Source organism: Chelonoidis abingdonii, chromosome 3 (assembly GCF_003597395.2).
Source record: "Chelonoidis abingdonii isolate Lonesome George chromosome 3, CheloAbing_2.0, whole genome shotgun sequence".
In the NCBI taxonomy this organism is placed as follows: domain Eukaryota; kingdom Metazoa; phylum Chordata; order Testudines; family Testudinidae; genus Chelonoidis; species Chelonoidis abingdonii.
In genome coordinates, this window is record NC_133771.1 from 135,319,222 (window position 1) to 135,340,699 (window position 21,478).

Genomic DNA, 21,478 nt, shown 5'->3' on the forward strand with positions numbered 1-21,478 from the left:
TGAACTAACCTCATTATCTCCAGCCTGCTTCTTGCTTGCATATATATACCTGCCCCTGGAAATTTCCACTACATGCATCCGACGAAGTGGGTATTCACCCATGAAAGCTCATGCTCCAAAACTTCTGTTAGTCTATAAGGTGCCACAGGACTCTTTGCTTCTTTTAAATATTGTTGTTGCTAGTAAGTTGGCATGAATAGCACTGTTTCCATGATCAATGTGGTAGCAACTTTGTTCCTATAAAACCTTACCATAGACTACTTAAAACAGTGCTATAAAGTCATGCTATAGATTTAGACTAACAGTTCTTGGGCCAAAAAATTCCTGTCTGCACTGGTGATGGAATTCATTTTCAGTACCTTGGTAGTGATAGCTGTATTCAAACTTGATTGTAAATAGCAGTTTTAGTCTCAATGTAGTTAGGTCCTTTGATAGGCAGAATATAATTGTCCAAGTTAGATGTTGGCCAGATATTCTTTATTGCTAGGACTGTGTTTTTACTAGATACTAGCAATATGGACATAAGACATTATTTGGATTTAGGTCATACTTGTAATTGACAATAAGTCAAAGACACATTTGTGCTGGTGACTTTGCTGTTTCATATTTTGCAGTATCAACTATCTCTGAAGTTTATGTAATGTGCATCTCATATATTTTATTTTGGACATCGACTCAGAGTATTTTTAGTCTTGAATGACTGGTTGCTTGTTTTTTTTTGTTTTTTCCTGTGGAGTCTTTTTTTAAAACCTGTTGATGATTCTTTGTTGGCTTAGAGGTTTTAATCCTTAACCTTTATATCATTGCTGTTGTGCACGGCTGTGCTATTTTGGTTCCATGTTTGTCTGTTTCTTCAGCAAGTTGACGTCCTTATTTTAATTAATTTAATTATTTTTGTCTTTTGAGTAAACTGAGCTTTATTATTTTGCTTCTTAATATACTAGGCACTGCTTAAAATGAGCTTTCTTTGACAGTGTTTCTGAAGCCTTTCTCTCAACAACTTAGATATCTTGAGACTGCCAAGCTAAACAGTTTATTTTGGCAGTGTGCTCATCTGTTTAGTAAAATCCTACACATTTCTGGTAAGTGAATAAGATGTAAAAATAGCTCTTAGGTGTCTTTTAGTCTTTTTCCGTTTTTAGTATAGACTCTATGAACCAAGATCTAGTTTTATACAGTAAGATTATGTCAGGCTCTATAAGGGTATGGTGCACTTTTAACATGCACTCTATGTGCCTGATAATCTCACCACCAAAACTGGTGTTTATCACCTTGTGCTTATGGCTGCATTGTGCTTATGTGGATTCTCGCCTCTCTTGTAAGGTCTGTTTTCTTCTTTATTTATTTATTTAAAATTCTGAGGAACTTTAATTTCACTTTCAACTCTTTTGGAAAACTCTAACTTAAAATCCAGGCATTTTGTGCTAATACTGAGCACTTTTATTGCCATTCATGCAAGGATTAAAAATATTTTACAAGTATTAATCTTTGCCAGACTCTTGGGAAACAAAAGGTGGTATTCAGTTATACTGAGAAAATGAGGTCTGGATAGGTTGACTGGTATAAAATCACATCATGATTTGGCGGTGGAAATAGGAATAAAGTGAAGGAATCTTGACTTCCAGTCTCTGCTCTAGCTGCTGTAAAGCCACTGCTTTCCATATGTGGCCATATTTTATACTTTCCTTTTAATATGAATTAATTGTAACATATTTGCTTCAGTCCTTTTTCTTTTATTCTTACACTTGGTGACATTAAGCTTTCCATTGTCACATCTGTGCATGCATAAGAATATTTATTATTATTTGAATGATTATCGCATCCAGTGTCCCCAACTTGAGATTAGGATGCCATTGTGTTAGGCATGTACAAACACGTAACAAGAGACGGTCCCCAGGCAGAAGAGCTTACAAAAATAAGCAAAAAGACAAAGGATGGAAGAAAGGAAGGATTTTTTTCGATTTTACTGATGAGGAACTGAGGCTCAGAGATTGACTTGCTCAAGGTCACACAGAATCTTTGGCAGAGCTGGGGAATGAATCCAGGCTTCCTGACTAACCCTATGCCTTAGGGCTGGTCTACACTACGGGGGGAAATCGATCTAAGATATTTCAACTTCAGCTACGCTATTCACATAGCTGAAGTTACGTATCTTAGATAGTTACCTACCATTCTCACAGCGTGGGATCGACGTCCACGGCTTCCCCTGTCGACTCCGTTACCGCCGTTCACATTGATGGAGTTCCGGAGTCGACAGGAGCTTGTTCGGGGATCAAGATATCGTGTCTAGATGAGACGCGATATATCAATCCCCGAGAAATCAATTGCTACCCAACGGCCGGTAGTGAAGATGTAGCCTTAGGCATAAAACTTCCTTCTCTGAAGCCAATTCTCCTAACATCCTGCATTGTTTACTAGAAGAAAGAAGGATGGCCATTAGCATAATGACTTTACATATGCCAGTCCTTCATTGTAAAAACATCTTGTTGAGAATAGCTTGGCCTCTAAAGTGTTTAACACAAACCTAAATGCACAGGAGGTCTGTCTTGCAAAACTAAGAGAGGCAAACATAGAGTGTCCTCTTTTGCAGATGATCTACTACAGGAAACTTGATTGAATGTAGTTTAAGAGGCATCTCTCATGTCATTAAGGCTGCAATTCTTTCATGAAGGTTGCGGAAGTCATGGATTTCTGACTTCCACAACCTCCGTGACTTCTGTAGCAGCTGGTGTGGCTGACTTCAAGGCCCCCAGAGCAGCTGACCCCAGGGCCAGCTGCTCGGGCACCCCATGGCCAACCGCACCAGCCGCTCCTGGAGCCACCCAGGGCCAACCAGTGCTCAGGAGGCCATGGGCAGCTGGCTCTGGGGACCACCCTAGCAGAGGTCAGTGCAGCTGGTCCTGCGGACCACCCAAGCAGTGGTCGTGGGGGTGCCCCCAAGGAGTAGCTGAGTGGATCACCCAGCTCCAGGGATCACCCAGAAGCCATCCGAGAGTGGTCCCTGGGAGCAGCAGCCAGGGGTCAGTCAACTGCCAGCACTGGAGTAGGGCCCTGTCCCGATAGGGGTCTCCCTGACCAGCGGACCCAGAAGTAGGGTTTTAGTCACTGATGTTTTTGGTAAAAGTCATGGGATGTGAATTTTTATTTATTGCCTGTGACCTGTCCATGACTTTTACTAAAAGTACCAATGACTAAATCTTAGCCTTAGTCATGATTAGGGCCCTACCAAATTCATAGGTGTGAAGAATGCATCATGGACTGTGAAATCTGATCTGCCCTGAGACCAGATTTTATAGAGTTGGGCAGCCAGAGAGGAGTGGCTGTTGGTGGGGAGCCCAGCTCTGAAGGCAGTGTCGTTGCCAGCAGCAGCACAGAAGTAAGAGTGGCATGGGGTGGGGGAGGGGGTATGGCCTTACATGTGGGCAAGTGGGCGACCGCCAATGCCCCATGGTCAGGGGCCCCTTTAATTATGAAGTGCTGGGTCTGGAGCTGAGGAGGGGCAGAGCTGGGGGTGCTCGAGCTGGGGGTGCCCCAGCTGGGGGCTCCTACTATGTGCCGGGCTCCAGCTGCTTGTCCCAGATGGGCTGAGGAGGGTCAGGACCACAGGTTGCTCCTGAGGCTGGATCAGACTCATTTCTGGGAACCTCTCTCAACTGCTGGCTGGGAGCCCAGCTCTGAAGGCAGTGCTGCCACCAGCAGCAGCACAGAAGTGAGGGTGGCAGTATCACAGCCCCCCTACAATAGCCTTGCCCCCCCCACCCCATTTTGGGTCAGGACCCCCACGGTTACAATATCTGAAATTTATTATTTTTAAAATCCTGTGACCATGAAATTGTCCAAAATGGACCATGAATTTGGTAGGGCCCTAATCATGATGTTTGCGTTACAGGATTGGCAGGGCTAAATTGCAAAAGATTTGAAAATGAAATGCATAGCTGGAAAATAGTCTTGGTTTTTTTGTTTGGTTTTTTTTTTGTTTTTAAAATCCTTCTATAACCTTTGTTCTGGTTTTCAAAGTGATGGGTTTTAAACCAGAAACCTGATCTCCTGAAACTTGAAAGAAGAGGAGTGTGACGGTTCTTGGGGTATGCAGGACTGTGTGTCATGTTGTTACCTCCTGCCTCCCGCATGAGGGGGTCTTGCCTGTGCATCAGCTTCCTAACACCACAGTCCTTTAGCCACTCAAGCACTCTCCTCTGGGCTATGCCCAGCTTAACAATAGGTGCAACCTAGTCCCCGAGTCTCACTGAATCATTCCCCTGTAGTATGCAACCCCTGACATGGGTTACTCACTGATCTCTACCATCAGAGTAGTGTACCTCAGTTTACAAGTTCTACTTTAAATCACCAGTCCTGTAAAGTCTCACAGCACGTGTGACTGCTCATGGTAAAACAAAAGTAGCTTTAGTTAAGAAAAGAATGGAGAGTTACCTGGAAACAAATAATTACTGTAGAAAACAAAATCATAAAACATGAACCTGGGATTCAGGATGGTAGAATCTCTCCAGGATAGTATTCCTAAGTGACTTTGTAGAGGCACACAAGGTGAATATCCTCAGTGCTATGTCAGTAACAATCTGTTTCTGCAGCTTTTACCTATATTAGTAATGGGGGGAAATCTTTTACTAATAACACAGTGATGTGCCTTTAAAAAAAAAAACAAAAACAAAAATCTTTTGCAGCATTGTAAGTTTTTGTTTGTTTGTTTGTTCTTTTGCTTTTTCATTGAGATATTTGTTCAAGTGGCACGATCAGAGCAGTTTGTCATTTCACTCTTACCCATGGTGACTGTTCTATAGTTAGTCCCATGTTGATTGTGTTCTGCATCGTTTGATAAGACAGAGCAGTCCATGAATTAATCGTGGAACTACAAGACTGAGGCTATCAGTTAAGTGTTGCTTACCTGCATGTAAATAGTGTAGGATGTGTAAAGCCACTAAATTGATCCAGTTCTCTAGAGAGTTCAGATGCTAATTCATGAGTCAGTTCTATATAGTAGACTGCTGACCAGTGCAAAGCAAAATGTGCACTATTGTGACAATTAGTTATCCCTAGTTAAGATTCACACTTTTAATTTTACAGATCTCTGAAAAATAGGAGTTGATCTTGCATTTCTTGCACAAAACTAACACACTCTCCCTTTGACCTCCAGGGAAATTTCATGTGTACAAGGAGTGCAGAATTGCATCCCAGCACATTCCCTGTGAAAATGAGATCTTATGGGATTATATTTATGCCTGAGGATACCATCTCATGTATTTAAAAAAGATAGACTGACACGTGACGTGCAGTGGGAATAATGTTAATGCATACAATCTTTAGTGAGCCTCAAAAGTAAGACTTAAATGTAATTGGAATAGCTGATCAGCGCTCTGGTACACCAAATCTTTAGGTCGGGGCAGGCAAACTTTGTGGCCTGAGGGCCACATTGGATTCTGAAACTGGAGGGGCAGGTAGGGAAGGCTGTGCCTCCCCGAACAGCCTGGCCCCTGCTCCCTGTCCAAACCTTCCTACTTCCCATCCCTTAACTGCCCCGCCCCCCGGGACTCCATCCTCATCCAACCCCCTACTCCCTGTGCTCTGACTGCCCTGATCCCTATCCACACCCCCACCCCCTGACAAGCCCCCTGCTCCCTGTCCCCTGACTGCACCCTGGGACTCCCTGCCCCTTATCCAACCCCCCTGCTCTCTGCCCCCTTACCATGCCTCTCAGAGCACCAGAACTGGCAGCCGCACTGCCCGGCCGGCAGCTCTCGCAGCTGCGCTCCCCAGCAGGAGCTCGCAGCTCAGCCACCCAGAGCACTGGCGGCATGGCAAGCTGAGGCTGTGGGGGAGGGGCCAGGAGCTAGCCTCCCTGGCCGGGAGCTCAAGGGCTGGGCAGGACAGTTCCACGGGCCAGATGTGGCCCGCAGGGCGTAGTTAACCTAAAGCACAGGTGGGCAATCAGTAGTGCGACAGGTGTAAAGGGCTGAAGGCACTTCAGCTGCTAGACATTGTAGGCACTAGCCCTGATGGGTCACAGTAAGCAATAGCAGTTCTTGTTTTGGCCTCTGGGGCAGTCCAGTCGAGGTTAGGGCTCTTCAGGGCTGGTGTCTAGGGTGCCCTCTCCAGTCCAGTCTCTATCCAGAGCAAATAGCAGCTTGAACATTTCCAGGCCAGGATCAGTTGTTTGTGTATCCTCATTGAGAGATCTCTGTACCAGCTTCTTGCCCAGCCTCTGCTCTTGCCCATATATCCCACACAGACATGATCCTGGCTGCATTTTCAACACCCTGCTTCACAGCAGTTCCCTGGCTTCTGATGCAGCCTCGGCCATATCTATGCTACAGACTTTGGTCGATGCAAGTTACATTGGCATAAAGCCACTGCAGTTAGTATATCGCTCGTGCATGTGCATTCTTGGCATGTTGCGCTGGTGCTGTGCATATTCACCAGGAGTGCTTGTGTCGATGCATGGTGCAATGTACCATCAGTGTGCAACTTGCCATCATCAAGCGTGCTGTATTTTGGGAAATTTTGGCAATTTGTGGTGGGACAGAAATGAGTCATGCAAGTATGACTGGGAGCAAGGGGTCAACTTCCCAGCATATAACAGTCTCCACCCCATAATTTGTGTGTCTTTTTTTTTTTTTAAATCCCACGAACCTGCATGGCGCTGTCTGCCATCTCTGACAGAAGCATTGAGCCCACACAGCTCTGCATTATTGTCATGAGTGTTGCAAACACAGGACACGTGATCTTCCAGTATTTGCAAAGCAGTAGAAAGAGCCACAGGACGATTTTGTGGAGGATAGATGGCTGTGGAACATAGCGAGAACCAGTTCAAGGTGGTTGTTAGTGTTCACGGAGCAGCTTCAGGTGATGGAGCACCACTTCTGGGCCCAAGAAATAAGCATTGACTGGTGAGATTGCATTGTAATTCAGGGTTGAGATGAAGAGCAGCAGCTGTAGAACCTTTGGATGTGCAAGGTTACATTCCTGGATCTGTATACTTAGCTCGCCCCAGCTGTCCAGGGCAGGGACACAAGAATGAGAGCTACACTGATGGTTGAAAAGTGAGGGGAGATTACTCTGTGGGAACTTGCAGTGTTGAATTGCTACCTGTCAGTGGGAAATCATTTTGGAGTTGGAAAATCCATTGTGTAGTCCATTTGTCATGCAAGTGTGCAGAGCCTTAATTGTCTCCTGCTATGTAGGACTGTGACTCTCAGCAACGCATAGGATGGTGGATGGATCTGCAGCAACTGCAATGGAGTAGTAGATGCTTTATTACTTGAAACCACTTGAATCCTACTTTTTATAATTAATCAAATCACTTTTTTGTTTATTAATGAACCCAGAGTAAGTGATTAATACCTGGGGGAACAAACAGCTGTGCATCTCTCTCTGTGTGTTTTAGAGGGGTGGACAATTTATGAGTTTACTCTGTATAAGCTTTATACAGAGTAAAACAGATTTATTTGGGGTTTGGATCCCATTGGGAGCTTGGTGTCTGGGTGCTGGAGTCAGGTAGACAGAGCTGTTTTCACTTAAGGCCTGCAGCTTTGGGGGCGTGGCCCAGGCCCTGGGTCTGTGTTGCAGCAGGCTAGCGTGCCTGGCTCAACAAGTCAAGGTTCTGGAAGTCCCACGCTGGCAGGAAAAACAGGTTCGGGGTAATTTCAGCATGTCAGGTGACCGATCACAGAGATCCCCTTGGGACGAACCCATCACAGCCACAAATATTCCTATTTTTACACCAGCCCACCTTGCCACAGTACATCAATAGGACGGGCTACTTTTCTATGGTTATGCAAGTGTGGCTCACCGGGGACACTTCACCAGCATCAGTGCTGGCTCGTCAGGGAAGATGCATGACACTCACATCTTTAAGAACACGGGACTGTTTAGAAAGCTGCAAGCAAGGACTTTCTTTCCTGACCAGTGAATTACCATTGGCGATGTTGAAATGCCAATAGTGAAACTGGGGGACCCAGGCTACCCCTTGCTCTCCTGGGTCATGAAGCCATATGCCGGCCACTTCAACAGCGCCAAGAAAAGATTCAACTACCAGCTCAGCAGTGTAGAATAACAGTTGAATACACTTTTGGTAGATAAGATTGAAGGGAAGCTGGTGTTTACTTACAAGATTGGATCTCAGTGAGAAAAATACCCGAATGGTTATAGCTGCCTGCTGTGTCCTGTATCATATCTGTGAGGCAAAGGAGAAAAAGCTGCTGCCGGAGTGGAAGGCAGAGATCCAGTGGCGGCTGAGTTCAAACAGCCAGACCAGGCCTTACTCTGGCCTTATTCTGGCTTCAGCTCCCTCTATGTTTCACCCTGCACATCCATTCCCTGCAGCTCCTGGATAACCATGCTGCTGCTGCTGCTTCCCAAAAGTGTCCAGTCACTTCCTGGTTCATGGTCTTTTCTTGGAGTTTCTGAATCTGCTTTCTTTACTTATCTGGCCAGAAGACAGCAATGTGCAGTGGGGTAGGAGTTGGTAGAAATGTTAGTCTAATGCTTAGCAGATTTGTCACAGAAGGTTCGTGTTGGAAAAGGGATACCATCCATGCTTTTCTAAAAACTCATTTTACAAAACTCCTTACTTTTCCCATTAAGACCATGTAGTGTTAGGTTTGTAATGATTTTATAAATCTAATTTACTTTTTTTGCTGTTTGTTTACTGTTTGCATTGGACAATATAACTAGACTTGTTTCACTTCCTGGCACTCATTACAGTACTATTGTGTTCTGGATCATAGCACTGCAAAGAAATATTTAAGTAAAAACATGTTCACTGAAACATGACATGAAAGCATTTTAATGTGTAAGTTTTGTAAAACCAGTCTTCTACAAAATCTAAATTGTGTCTCTCAAATTATTTCTGCCCTCTGGAGTACTGTTGGGGTACCAGTAACATATTACGGTAATAAACTACTCATATGTAAAGTAACTAATGCGATTGTTGCTTTTCAAAGTCAAATCACTGCTGACAATCTACATTATTTTTGAAAGATCACTGGTCACACCAAGTATAGCTGTGTTTTCTTTATCCATTGATGAAATGAGATCTCTTGGGAATTAATTACACTGAGGGTAGTAGTACAAAACAATATAACTACAAAGTTACAAAATGTTGTAACTGAAATAAGTGTACATTTGTTGCTTTTTATAAAGCTGTTGCTCTTAATTTTAAAAACAATGAACTGATAAAATGCCTGTTACTATACATGCTCATTAAATAGTTAAATAAATATGTTCCACTATTTCAGAATTAGATGAAGTTGTAGTGTCTAACCCATTATTGGACCTTCAATGAAGGTAATGGAAACTTGTTTGCCTGATACACAAAATTATAACGTTTCTCAGCTTAAAAGTCCTATTAAGGTACATCCCTACCTTGATATAACGTGACCCGATATAACATGAATTCAGATATAATGTGTAAAGCGGTGCTAGGGGCGGGGGGAGAGGTCTGTGCACTCCAGTGGATCTCAAAGCAAGTTCAATATAACGTGGTTTCACCTATAACACAGTACGATTTTTTGGCTCCTGAGGACAGCGTTCTATCGAGGTAGAGGTGTACTTTCTATGCCTTTCTAAACATATCCATTATCCTTTAAATAGTTTTATGTGGATTTATAACACTTTTTTTTTCATTGGACTATACGGTCTGCATATGCCACTGTCCATTCTTGAACAGAATCAGATTACTCAAATGTATGTGATTACCTCCCCTCTAGTGTGTGGCCTGCAAAGGGGTTCTAAGACTTAATTTTGTCAGTTTCTTCATTCAGTAGTTTTGGGGGGTAGAAGCTTGGAAGAAAACTGCCTTTTGTTGGTTGGTCCTGTTCTAAAAGCCCTTTGGCACAGGTGCAAATGTTAACATATATACACACACGCACACACCATCCTTGTAGTAACTTATATAACCAATTACACGCCTCTGATCTCAAACATAATGTAATTATTTTTGCCTTTGTAAAGAGATTTGAAATACGTTGTTTTTTTCCTTTAATCCCTACAGAGTCAAATGGAGTTCAGTGTTGCATCTCTGTCTATACAAGAACAAGGTTCACAAAATGAACAGAGGCAACTAGTCAAAGCAACTCCCAGTGTCCAGGCCCCCAAGTCTTCTCAGAGTAGTAAGGCACCTAGCTCTGATGGGCTAATACCACCCAGGAAGGAAGAAGAGTCATCTTTCTGGAAGATAAATGCAGAGCGCTCAAAGGTTGAAGGTGAACAGTCTGAGTTCCAGTCCTTAACCCCGAGCCAGATCAAATCTATGGAGAAAGGAGAGAAGTCCCTTCCAACATATTACAGGCAAGAGTCTGCTCCAAAACAGACAACTAAAGCTGAGAAGTCCACCATAGCTAAACAAGAAAATTTTGTCACCCCAAGCCTTCCTGCCACATCCCTAGAATGGGAGAAACCTCAACCCCATCAGCCCTCTACTAGCACTCCAGATGACATCTTTCTTCCTGAGCAACCGGAACAACTGGCATCTGCAGGGTCAAGAAATGAAGGTGATGATGGCACGATGCTTTCAGACCCACAGACATTTGGACAGGTGAGGACCACTATTTAATCCATTATCTTTAATTTTTGAGAGTATGTAACACAAGTTCAATGAGGTCACTCAAGGAGATTAGGGATTCTATGGAGCACTAAACCCTAGCTAAGCTTGTTGTCTTTTTTTTTTTTTTTTTTAATGCTGCGGATTGAAGAAATCCATTCAACCAATGCACTAATTTGTCTGTTTCTGTAATGGGGTATTTTTAATATAGTAATACCTAATATCGTATAGTTACATAATGCCTCTTATCCAGTAAACACTCAAAACCAATTCACCTCTGAAATGGCAACCCTTTCTGAATAGAACACAGCAGCTGATTAAAGACAAACTGCACAACAGTTAGGACAGTAAATGAGAGTTTACCATAACCAGTTGAAACTAAGGAACATTTAGGGTTATTTTTCACTTGGAATAGCAAGTGATATTCCTGTAGTTTAAAGCTTTTCCAAGTAAAACTAGGAATTAGAGGTACTTGGGTGAACAAGACAAGTTCTCTAAACTACAGACAATATAATAGAGAGATGAGTTGCAGCAGCTGGGAAGCAGCTAGATTTGTTTTTAAAACTTTCCCCCTCCCTGTGCTGCCCAGCCGTCACTTCCTCAGTGGGGCTGCTTTCGAATGCATTCTGTTGAAAAGGCTAAAGCAGGAATAGAGCAAGTTCCTGATAGCCTTTTCAACTCAATAAACACCTTGAAAGCAACTCAGCTGCCTGTTAGGAACTATTCGAAAAGCAGCTGCTCGTCTGAGAAAAGGAAAGGCACAACAGGATATGATTTTGGTTAGCATCCAACCTAAGTAATGGGGAGAGGAAGGAAAGAAAATAAGAAGTTTAAAAACCAAATACTAGGAAAGACGCCTCCCCTTTTTCACTGTTACCTCTTGCTGCTTTGTGTAGTGTGTGGTGATGTCTCCTGGAGGTGGCTACTTTACAAACAGATATACAAGTTCTACTGTACAGGAATCACTTCAACCACCATTGTAATGAATTTTGTATCCTTCAAGGCAGAAGACCCTCAGATTAATATTACATATATAAAATTTTATATAACAAATATTGTAACAAATTATTTTGGTACTGAACAGTTTTCTTTAAAAACCACACAAAGGAGATATTAGTAACAATTCAGTAATTAAGGTTGCATTGAGATTTGCACTTAAAGCAAGATTAAAACCCCAATTTTGCATTTGTAATTTTTGAATGTAGACTCTAAATTTGACACAATAACTCTTCAGAACACAATTGAATTTTCTATGTAAAAACCCTCACTTGAAATTTCACCCTGTTTTCTCTCATTTCTTTAGGTTTTTTTAGCTAAACAACCACAGTTCCCACAGACTCCAAACTTCATAACTTACATTCTGATAATAGCTCAGATGTAGGCCTCTTTTGAAGCGTTACATTTAAACAGGTATTTCGGAAAGCCAAAATTAGATAACTGCTCAGGTCTATCAGCTAGTACAGTTTTTTGATGAAACCAGCCTGGCTCACTGACTTAAAGCAAGTCTGAAAAATGAGATGGGAAAATTCATGAATTTTTGGGGGGTCTGTTTGCCAAACATGACTCACTTGCTGTGCTCTGCATATGAGGCTGGAGAGCCAGGGAGGCAGGCTAGGCAAACAGGAGATATGGGGGAATTCTGTGGGGAAGAGATGGGATTTTAAGAGGTCATGGGGGGGCATGCAGGGAGGCTGGGAAGGAAGAAGCTCATGGGCAGATGCCAGGGTGATGAGAACCAGGGCTGTGCTCAGAAGCTGGTTTGAGAGAGGAGCCTATCGTGTCTGCATCAAGGTATTGGAAGAGGTCCTCTGACACTGTTTCTTTTTCTCCTGGGTGCACAAAGGCAGCAGTGTTCGGAAAGCCAAGTGTCTCTGCTGAGCTGTCTGCATTAAGGGCTCTTCATAGAATCATTAGGGTTGGAAGGGACCTCAGGAGATCATCTAGTCCAACCCCCTGCTCAAAGCAGAACCAATCCCCAACTGGCCCCCTCAAGGGCTGAACTCACAACCCTGGGTTTAGCAGGCCAGTGCTCAAACCACTGAGCTATCCCTCCCTCCTCTGAGCTATCCGTCCCTCCTGTAGAAGCACCGGGTTCTGAGGCATTTCACATGGCCTAAACCCTTTTTCACCCCATCCCTTGTTCTTCCAGATGGCCATCCACCATCTGTCTGTAATCCCAAAGTTGTGTGTGCTATGGGTGGCAGAGGAGACTTACATGAAGTTGAGAAGGCAAACTGGAGTGTAGATGTGGTAATGAATGTCTTAACTGTTTATTTCATTGCTTGCTACAGCTTGCCTCAAGGGGGTATGCACTAATACACTCTAGTATTTGTTTGTGGTGCATCACTATACGCCTCAGGTAGTGAAGGTACTTGGTTTACAGCCTCATTCCTTACAACAGATCAGAGATAAGCCACTTTATTTGTGAAATTTGTAGGGAGGTGATATGAGGCCACAAAAGTCAAAGTTGCACACCCTGCTCAATATTTATCCAACTGCCAAAAGTTACGAAAAATGTTTAGGAAGCTATTTCTTTTTTTTGAAAAGGGAGGCAGGGATGTTTCTTGGAGTGTCCTTGCAGATAAATACTGGCGGAAGTGTGTATTAATGGCCAGTTATAATATACCCCATCATAGTAACTTGTGTTGGATTTTTTTTTTCCTAATTGGTTCAAATATGATTGTCTTGACCCCAAAGTGATTCTTCTTGATCGAAATTTCAGTGCATCAACAGGGAAGTCAGTGTGGGGAATCTTGTGTTGCACCTGTTTTGGAAAAAGATGACATCTCCAGAGTAATTGACTTTCATAAACCCTAAATTCATTTTATGATGGCAGCAAATCTTAGGGGGTACAAGAATGTAATACGCCTGCAGTGTGAAAATGTGTAAGATTTCAATTAAATTTCATAGTAGTGGCCTTCTGAACTTGGACGCAGGTGAGTAGATAATATTGTTCTTACATAATAAGTAATCTGTTTGAATCAGAATGTACAGTTGATGGGTTATGTATGTTTTCACCTCCCCCCCCCTTCTGTCCTGAAAAATAATCATCATGTGAATTAGCAAGAAGGAATAAAGAAATCCTTTGACCAACAGAACACAGTATTACTCTGATAATTGGAAATACCTTTTTGCTCCTCAGTCATATGTGGGTTGCATATGTCTAGTATTTTCCAGTGCAGATGCTTTTCAAGCATGCAGGAATACATGGGAAGAAAGTGAGATGGTGGTAAACTCTCTGCCTTAATTTATGGGCTTTAAAAACTATATTTACGCTCTTGTAGATCTAAGGGACAGTCAGTTCTTTAGATCCTGTTAATTGTAGCATTTTCTTTAAATCATCTAATTTTTGTGTTTCTCTTACAGATTAATACAAGCAATGTTATCTTGAAGACTGGCTTTGATTTTCTAGACAACTGGTAAAGATACTCCAAAATAGTTCAAATCAATTTTTGGAAAGAAAAACTCTTTGTATGTTAAGTTACTAGCATCTGTGTTTTTTAAAAAAAAGTTTCAAACTCAATGTTGGCTTTGTATAAACATTTTTATAAGACCAGATGCAATTTTGTATTTTAAAATGATTCAGTGATAGAAGTGTGGTCTCATTTTGGATTTTTTTAATGTCTGTTACAAGTTGAATAGTTATTGTATTTGAAGGGGGGATAATTTTCTACCAATTTGTGTATTAGGGACCAAAAAAAAACCCTAATCAAAACCTCGATATTTAAAAGAGTGAATCTACGAAGAACAGGTTTCTGTTTTCAGTAGCAACCTAGCAAGCATGGCTCAAACAATTCCATAGGTCAATACAAAAATCAAAATGTGATATTGCTCTAAATAAGCTACCAAAACAACAGTCATGCCTCCTTTAGGTAAATGTATAATGAAAAAAGCATGGAAAAATAAGCATATTAAACATTGTATTAACTTTGTATATTTTATATTTAGCTTGTCAGTAATTTCTCTACCACTAATTTTTGAGAAGCGGGAAGGGTTTTGCCGCAAGAATTCGTCTAAAATAGCACTGCAGCTGTACTCAGGAGGTGGAATAAAGTCTGTTTTTGGGGAGATATTTGTAAAACATGGGAATATTACTTGGTTTGGGTTACACAGTGGAAAAAAAAAATCTTCAGGGAAATGCAAACCTACAAAGGTCACTGCTTCCCTTGGTACAGTACATAACTCCTGCTAGAAGAAATGTTGATATCTCCAGGAGTAGACACTCCCACCTAAGTTTGTTCAATAAACTAATATAAGTTGTGGCAAAGCTGAGCAGTAAGGCTCTTTGTACTCTTTTAAAGCAGCCATTCCTCTTGAGGACAAATCAGTCTAGTTTCTGGTGCTCTTTCCCCTTGTGGATACATATGATCTCTGATGTTCAACAGCCAGATGATATTTGCTCCTAAGATAGAAATAGAATTGGGGCGGGAGGAGATGGGGCACTTGGCAAGCTGGTTTCCCGTTCTATTTTTGAATGATTTTCAGCTAGTATTGAGTATAGAAAACAGGCTATAGCTATCATTTGAACTGCCATCTCTGAAATGCAGCATGATTTACACACTGACTCTCACTGTGTTTACCTAGCCTTGAAGCCTTAATTCCCCTTACGCACAACCAGTGAATGGTCTCTCTGATGCCCAAGGCTTAACGACCTTTCACTTTTACCTCAGTAAGTGGTTCCCAGAATGTTTGTTTGCGGTAGCTGGCAAAACCTGACTCATTTTATTTACTGAGTCCATGCCAAAACTATATCAAGGCTAATTGATGGGTAGTCTCTACCAGATAGATTATAACTCCCCTAAGCCTCCCTTGGGCTGATATTTGACAGTCTGTAATCTTTAACAGTGACAGTTAGACTGAAATGTACTGGTTCTTTCTGGGAATGTTGTGCTATATGATCTAAGTGTTTAAAAAAAAAATTCCAACTCTTCCAGTACCTAGTCTACAAATTAATGTACTCCTGTATTGCTTGCTTTGTAGACAGACATATGTTGGTATCAACAGCAGTAAAAAGTTATTCAGTACAACCTAATGGAAGACTAATTTCAAAATCTAGCCTTGTTCAAAACCAAGACCCACTTCTAGTAATAAAATGAACTAAAGATGAAACCTCATTCAATTTTGTTTTAAGTGGCAAATTGCCACACATACTTAGGTTAAGTGTATTTAGTAGCATAGCCTTATAATAGTTCAGAAGTTTCTTTACTTTCTTTCTTTCCTCTCTGATATATACCCCCACCCCAAAAAAAGCTATAAAATGGGTCTTGTATTAGTACTCTGCAGTTCCTTTTATTTTTGCCAGATTCCTATGATCCTGGATTATATTTACAACTTTTGCTGTTCAGTTTAATGTTTCTAAATGACTCTTGTTTGAGCTGTTACAGTCATCTGGCATTAAAATTATAACTTGAGCACAAATTCTACAGATGTGTAAAATAGTGCAGATTTGTACTTTTTATTTTTGTAGACTAAGTTCTTGGAATTTTTTTTTAAACTGCTGAATGACACTAACATGCGTTTCACAGGTTTTAAGAGAACTTCAAGTCTAAGTGTTTTCTATTCGTTGAAATATTTGGCTACACAATATGTGCTTTAAATCCAAGCAGGAGGCATAAACTTTAACTTTACTTCAATAGTTGTAGCTCTTTAAGAAATTTTCCACAGTGTTGGGAGGAGCATTCTTATACATCTCTGCTAAAACAATGAAAAATGTATAATCTGCTTTGATCTGTGCTCTTTCTTCCCCTCCTTTGGTGTACTGCATATTGTACGCTTCGGGACCAGCCGGTAGAACATACTGCAAAAAATTTGCTCATCCCAATAGGTTTTTCCTTGCTGTGCTCTGATGAGAGTAGTGCTCCTCCCTTTCTTTGATATGTTTTTTATTAAAAATTCTTACAGAAAAAAATTGTACTTCGTCACATTTTATATTAATAAACCTTTAATAAATCCACTTTAAACAATGTTTTTATTGCTTGTTTTACTGCATCTTGCTGGCTTCTTACCTCCCCTCCAGCAGAATAGTAGAATGTATTTGGTAACTATATATTGTATTGTAGGGGGAAGATGACTTAGAATTACCAGACTTGAAAAATTCTGAACTTTCAGGATATAGGTATTTTATCCTGCCATCTTTCTGATTGTTGTATGTATTTAATACTACACAAATGTAATAAAAATTTAGAAAAAGCAGTGAAGTGTTTTTTTTAACTTTAGAATGATGCCTCTCTTTAGGAACAGCTGTGATGTTCTCCAGTAGGATGAGGGAGGAAGATAATTAAATGCAGAGTTTAGTACAGATCTAGTTTAATTATAATGTGGACTGAAATACTAATGGAAAAGATTAGAATTTGCTACTTACACAGCCTTCCGAAGCAAGTTTAAAAAAAACCCAAAAACCTGCAGCTATTCTATCCATTTAAATTTGCAGCCTGAATGAAGATACTGCAGCTGCATTATGCAAAAAGAGAAAATATTGAGTAAAGATGGATAGAAGATCTTTTGTATTAAAAAATAACTTACTTTATGCATAAACATCACTATTATGAATGGCTAAATACAGATCTAAAGCATGTTCCGTTAAAATGGAGATATCACTTATGCCCCTTAATTGTTTTCATTATGAGCAGTAGCAATGAAATGCAATAAAGCATCTTCGACACACAGTTATGTCTGCAGCTGCTGCTTTAACATGTCAGCAACTTCTTTACCAGAAATACGCCTATTCAGAGCTAGATTTCTTAATTACAAAACAAATGAATGTCTGAATTTTTACCAACATCAGGAGGGTTCTAGAAATCATTGAGGAAACCGAGGGAGCTGGCAAGTTCTTTCCACAGTTACAGGGAGGCAGCTGGTATAAATTGTCCTAGGTCCAGTGCAGTCAGTGGGTCTAGGACAATTTACACCTGCTGAAGATCTGACCCCTGACACAGAAAAGAATAACGTGATAGGATGGATGTCAGTACATGAGTACGTGAGGGTGATTCCACTTTTTTGAAAATATTTAATATAAAGGAAAAAAGGGATAAATACTTGCTGGTAACTCATCATAGTCCCTCCAAGTCCTGCTTAGCTTTTACAGAGGGCATGATGGCTGTGCCAGTCAGAAAGGAGACAGATTTGTCAAACAGATTCTTGGCCACAAAGAATAATACAGTAGAAAGTTTCTGGTCCAAGCTATCAGGGGTTAAATAAACTCCCTATTTCAGAACACGTGGGATTCAAATTTGAGGAGATGTATGCCAAGGACCAGGGTAGTTTGCATGGAAGTCCTGTGGCTTGGCTCAGTTTATGGGGTCACATTGGTGAGGCCTCTTAATGCTGTCTCAAAAGGCCACCTTGGGGTTCCAGAGCATGGGGCAAGTACTATACAAAAGTGAGTGCTGGGGTGATCAGTATTAATGTGGGGAGGGGAGAGTGATGTGTTGGTTCATTCCTTGTCCATCTGTAGATCTCAAGCCACAGAGGGACCACTGCAGAAGCCAAGAGGACAACAGGCCCTTATTCCACTTAGGCTTTGTTTACACCGGCACTTTGTTGGCAAAATTTATATCGTTCGGGGGGTTTAAAAAAAAACCACCACACCCCAAATAAGAGTTTTACCAATGAAAAGTGCTGATGTGAACAGCAGCTACACTGTGTGCCTTTTAGTGGCCATAGCCTTAGTGTTTGAGGTTACGCCTCCCTCTTCTCATGTGGGCTGCCCAAGTGGGCTATTTCATGTCCCCCTTTTTTTCAAAGAGATGCCAGGATCAAGAGAACAAGTACATACCCCCCAAAAATAAAAAAAAAATACAGGATAAGCACAAATGACACAGCTACCTTTGAGTCCTGCATAGAATTACCAACTTATTCCCTAACCCTACTTCCCCTTCACTGAGCACAAAGAGAGAGGTGTAGCAGGAATTAGTGGCTACTGATCTCTGCTGTGTGATGGGTATTAACGGTTTGTAACCTTGGCCCAGGTCACGTGCCTGGGGCCAGGAAAAAGTTTAGTGGCTTACTACTGCATCGTCCCTATGTTAGAGAAAGATCAGAGCCCACATTTCTCCTGACTTCCCTCCACTAACCATCTAATGCAACTGAGAACTGTACAAAATAAGACCATTCCTGTGCAACGGCCTGAACAACTTCCCACTCAAGGCAGTAATCACTGAAGCATCTGGCTGAGCATAAGGTACTGTTGAATGCACATAATCATCTCTGTTCAGTCTAACACAATGTTTTATGTAAAGACCTTTGAGATTCCTGCAGAGCAAAAGGTACTAAGCAAAACCTAAAAGAACAAAAGTGAAAGAATTTACAGAACACATTTAAAATTTAATGCTACCACAGCTTAGTAGCTGTAAACCCAAGACATATTTTGCAGCAAAGGTAAATGGAAACAAATTCAGCATGGTGAATTTATGTATTTGCAATGCCAGTTAAGTCAGTAATTGATTTGTGGCTGTTATGAAAGTAAGGCAGGGAGCTGTGCAGCCTTGAAATCCCCTAGTCAGAAGGGAGTGAGATGCAGGTCTCCATCCAAGAAAAGTGTTGTCTGGGAGTTAGAAACCTTTAGTGAGTGCCCTCAAGGGATCATGGAGGAGAAATACAGGTGCAGTTACCCTGAAATAGGCAGAACCTTGAAAGTTGGTAAATCTGCACAGCTATACCCAGATGAAGCAAAGACATCTGTACACGTACACTGTTGTCTTGTACATTATTTTGACAACAGACGATCAAAGGTAAAAGCCTGGCCCGTTGATAGCAAAGGAAGTTTTTCCATTAACTTCAAAAGGGCTGTGATTTCACCCCTTGTAATTCAGAATGCTCACTTAAGAGAGAAATCTTTCTTAACTTGCCCCACTCTACCTAAAAAAAAAAAAAAAATCCTCAGCTTTTCTCACCTTAAATATTGTTCCAAAAGGAAAAAAACCTCTTACTGTATTTTGTTACAGTATTCATAACATATTTGTATTGCTGTAAAATACAAAAACTTTTCATATAGCTTACAACTACCTGTATTAATACTTTTGACAGAATTTCAAAGTCCGGTCTCCCTTTTCACACACACACAATTCTATGCAGGCACAGTTGAGATAATTTTCACGTCTCAGACCAGGTCTACTCTAAGAAGTTAAGTAGACATCCTGCCTCCAATTTAAGCAAGTCCATCTTGGGTGTCCGCACGATGCTCATTGTGTTGGTGGAGTGCATCCTCACTAGCAGAGCTTGTGTCGACACACAGAGCACTGCACTGTGGGCAGCTATCCCATAGTGCATGTAGCCGAGTGGAATGTTGGGTTGGGCTTGCAATGCCTTAGGGACCAAAACATTGGCACAGGTGGTTATGGGAACGTTGCATTAGCCTCCCATGATGCATTTACCTACCTTCCTCCCTGAAATCAACAGCAAACAAACCAAGCCTTTTCCATGCCTTGTTTCATAAACCTGGGTTACCTGTGAAGATGCCATAGCACGATAAGCATGGATCCCGCTCTGCTGTGCACTGACCTCATGCCTTATCTTGCAGTATTTACACAGCCGATACAGGAGCTGCTGCGTGGAACACTGTGATGCCACTCAAGCAACTCTGCCAGAAGACAGAGTTGCTGGCAACAGTTGACATGGTTAAGCTCCATTTTTGGGCCCAGGAAATAAGCACTGACTGGCCACTTTCTAGGAACTGTGTGAAGAGCTTTTCCCAGCCCTGAAGTGCTGCAATACTAGAATGAGAGCTGCTCTGACAGTGGAGAAGCAAAGTGGTAATAGCTCTGTGGAAGCTTGCAATGTCAGACAGCTACTGGTCAGTGGGGCATCAATTTGGAGTGGGCAAATCCACCGTGGCATCTGTTGTGACCCAACAGGGCCATTAACAGACTTCTGCTAAGAAGGGTAGTGACTCTGGGTAACATGCAGGACATAGTGGATGGCTTTGCTGCGATGGGGTTCCCTACGTGCAGTGGGGCGATAGATAGACCACACATCTCTATCTTGGCACCAGACCACCTTGCCAAAGAGTACATAAACTGAAAGGGGTACTTCTCAATGGTCTTGCAAGCGCTGGTGGATAACAGAGGCTGTTTCACCAACATCAACATGGGATGGTCGGGCAAGGTGCATGACGCACGCATCTTTAGGAACACAGATCTGTTCAGAAAGCTGCTTTCCAGACTGCAAAATAAGTGTTGGAAATGTTGAAATGCTAATTGTGATCCTGGGAGACCCAGCCGACCCCTTACTCCCATGGCTCATGAAGCCGTACACAGGCAGCCTGGACAGCAGTAAGGAGCAGTTCAACCAAAGGCTGACTAAGTGCAGAATGGTGGTGGAACATGTCTTTAGACATTTAAAAGGTCACTGGCATTGTTTGCTTACTAGTTTAGATCTCAGTGAAAGCAATATCCCCACTGGTATTGCTGCCTGTTGTGTGTGCCATAAAACAAAGGGAGAAAAATTTCTGCCAGGGTGTGGGGTTGAGGCCGATTGCCTGGCAGCCAATTTTGAGCAGCCAGACACCAGGGCAATAACAAGAGCACATCAAGGGGCTCTGCATCTCCATGAGACTTTGAAAACTAGTTTCAGTAATGAGCCAGAGTAATGTGATTCTTATCTGTGGTGTTCATTACCAAACTGTCCCCTTCATTGCATTTTCTCCACTGTAAACTCTACCCCACCAACCACCATATCTTGAATGAATAAAGAGCCTTTTCTCCTCAATCCGTTAAGTTTTATTATGCAAAGAAAAACACAAAGACAGCAAAGAAAAGTATGATAACCTGGGGCAAAAGGGCTGATAACACCATGGGCGGGGGGAGGAGGGAGAAACAAGGAAACTTGCTTACAGATGCACTGCAGTAACAATCATAGGTGTGGAAATGTGCGCCTTCTGGCCCCTGTATCCTCCCCTGGTGTTGAGTGCAAGTGATACCGAACTTC

General features: G+C 41.9%; 1 protein-coding gene across 1 annotated transcript in view; it reads left to right on the forward strand.

The window, feature by feature from the left end:
* The window catches only part of C3H1orf198 (chromosome 3 C1orf198 homolog), a 35,926-nt gene extending 19,179 nt beyond the window's left edge, over window positions 1-16,747 (forward strand). Inside the window, exons 3-4 of the mRNA XM_075064139.1 lie at window positions 10,007-10,549; window positions 13,922-16,747. Coding sequence (XP_074920240.1) covers window positions 10,007-10,549; window positions 13,922-13,978 — 600 coding nt within the window. The 3' untranslated portion in view covers window positions 13,979-16,747. The remainder of the gene's footprint in view (window positions 1-10,006; window positions 10,550-13,921) is intronic.
* The last annotated feature ends 4,731 nt before the right edge of the window (window positions 16,748-21,478 follow it).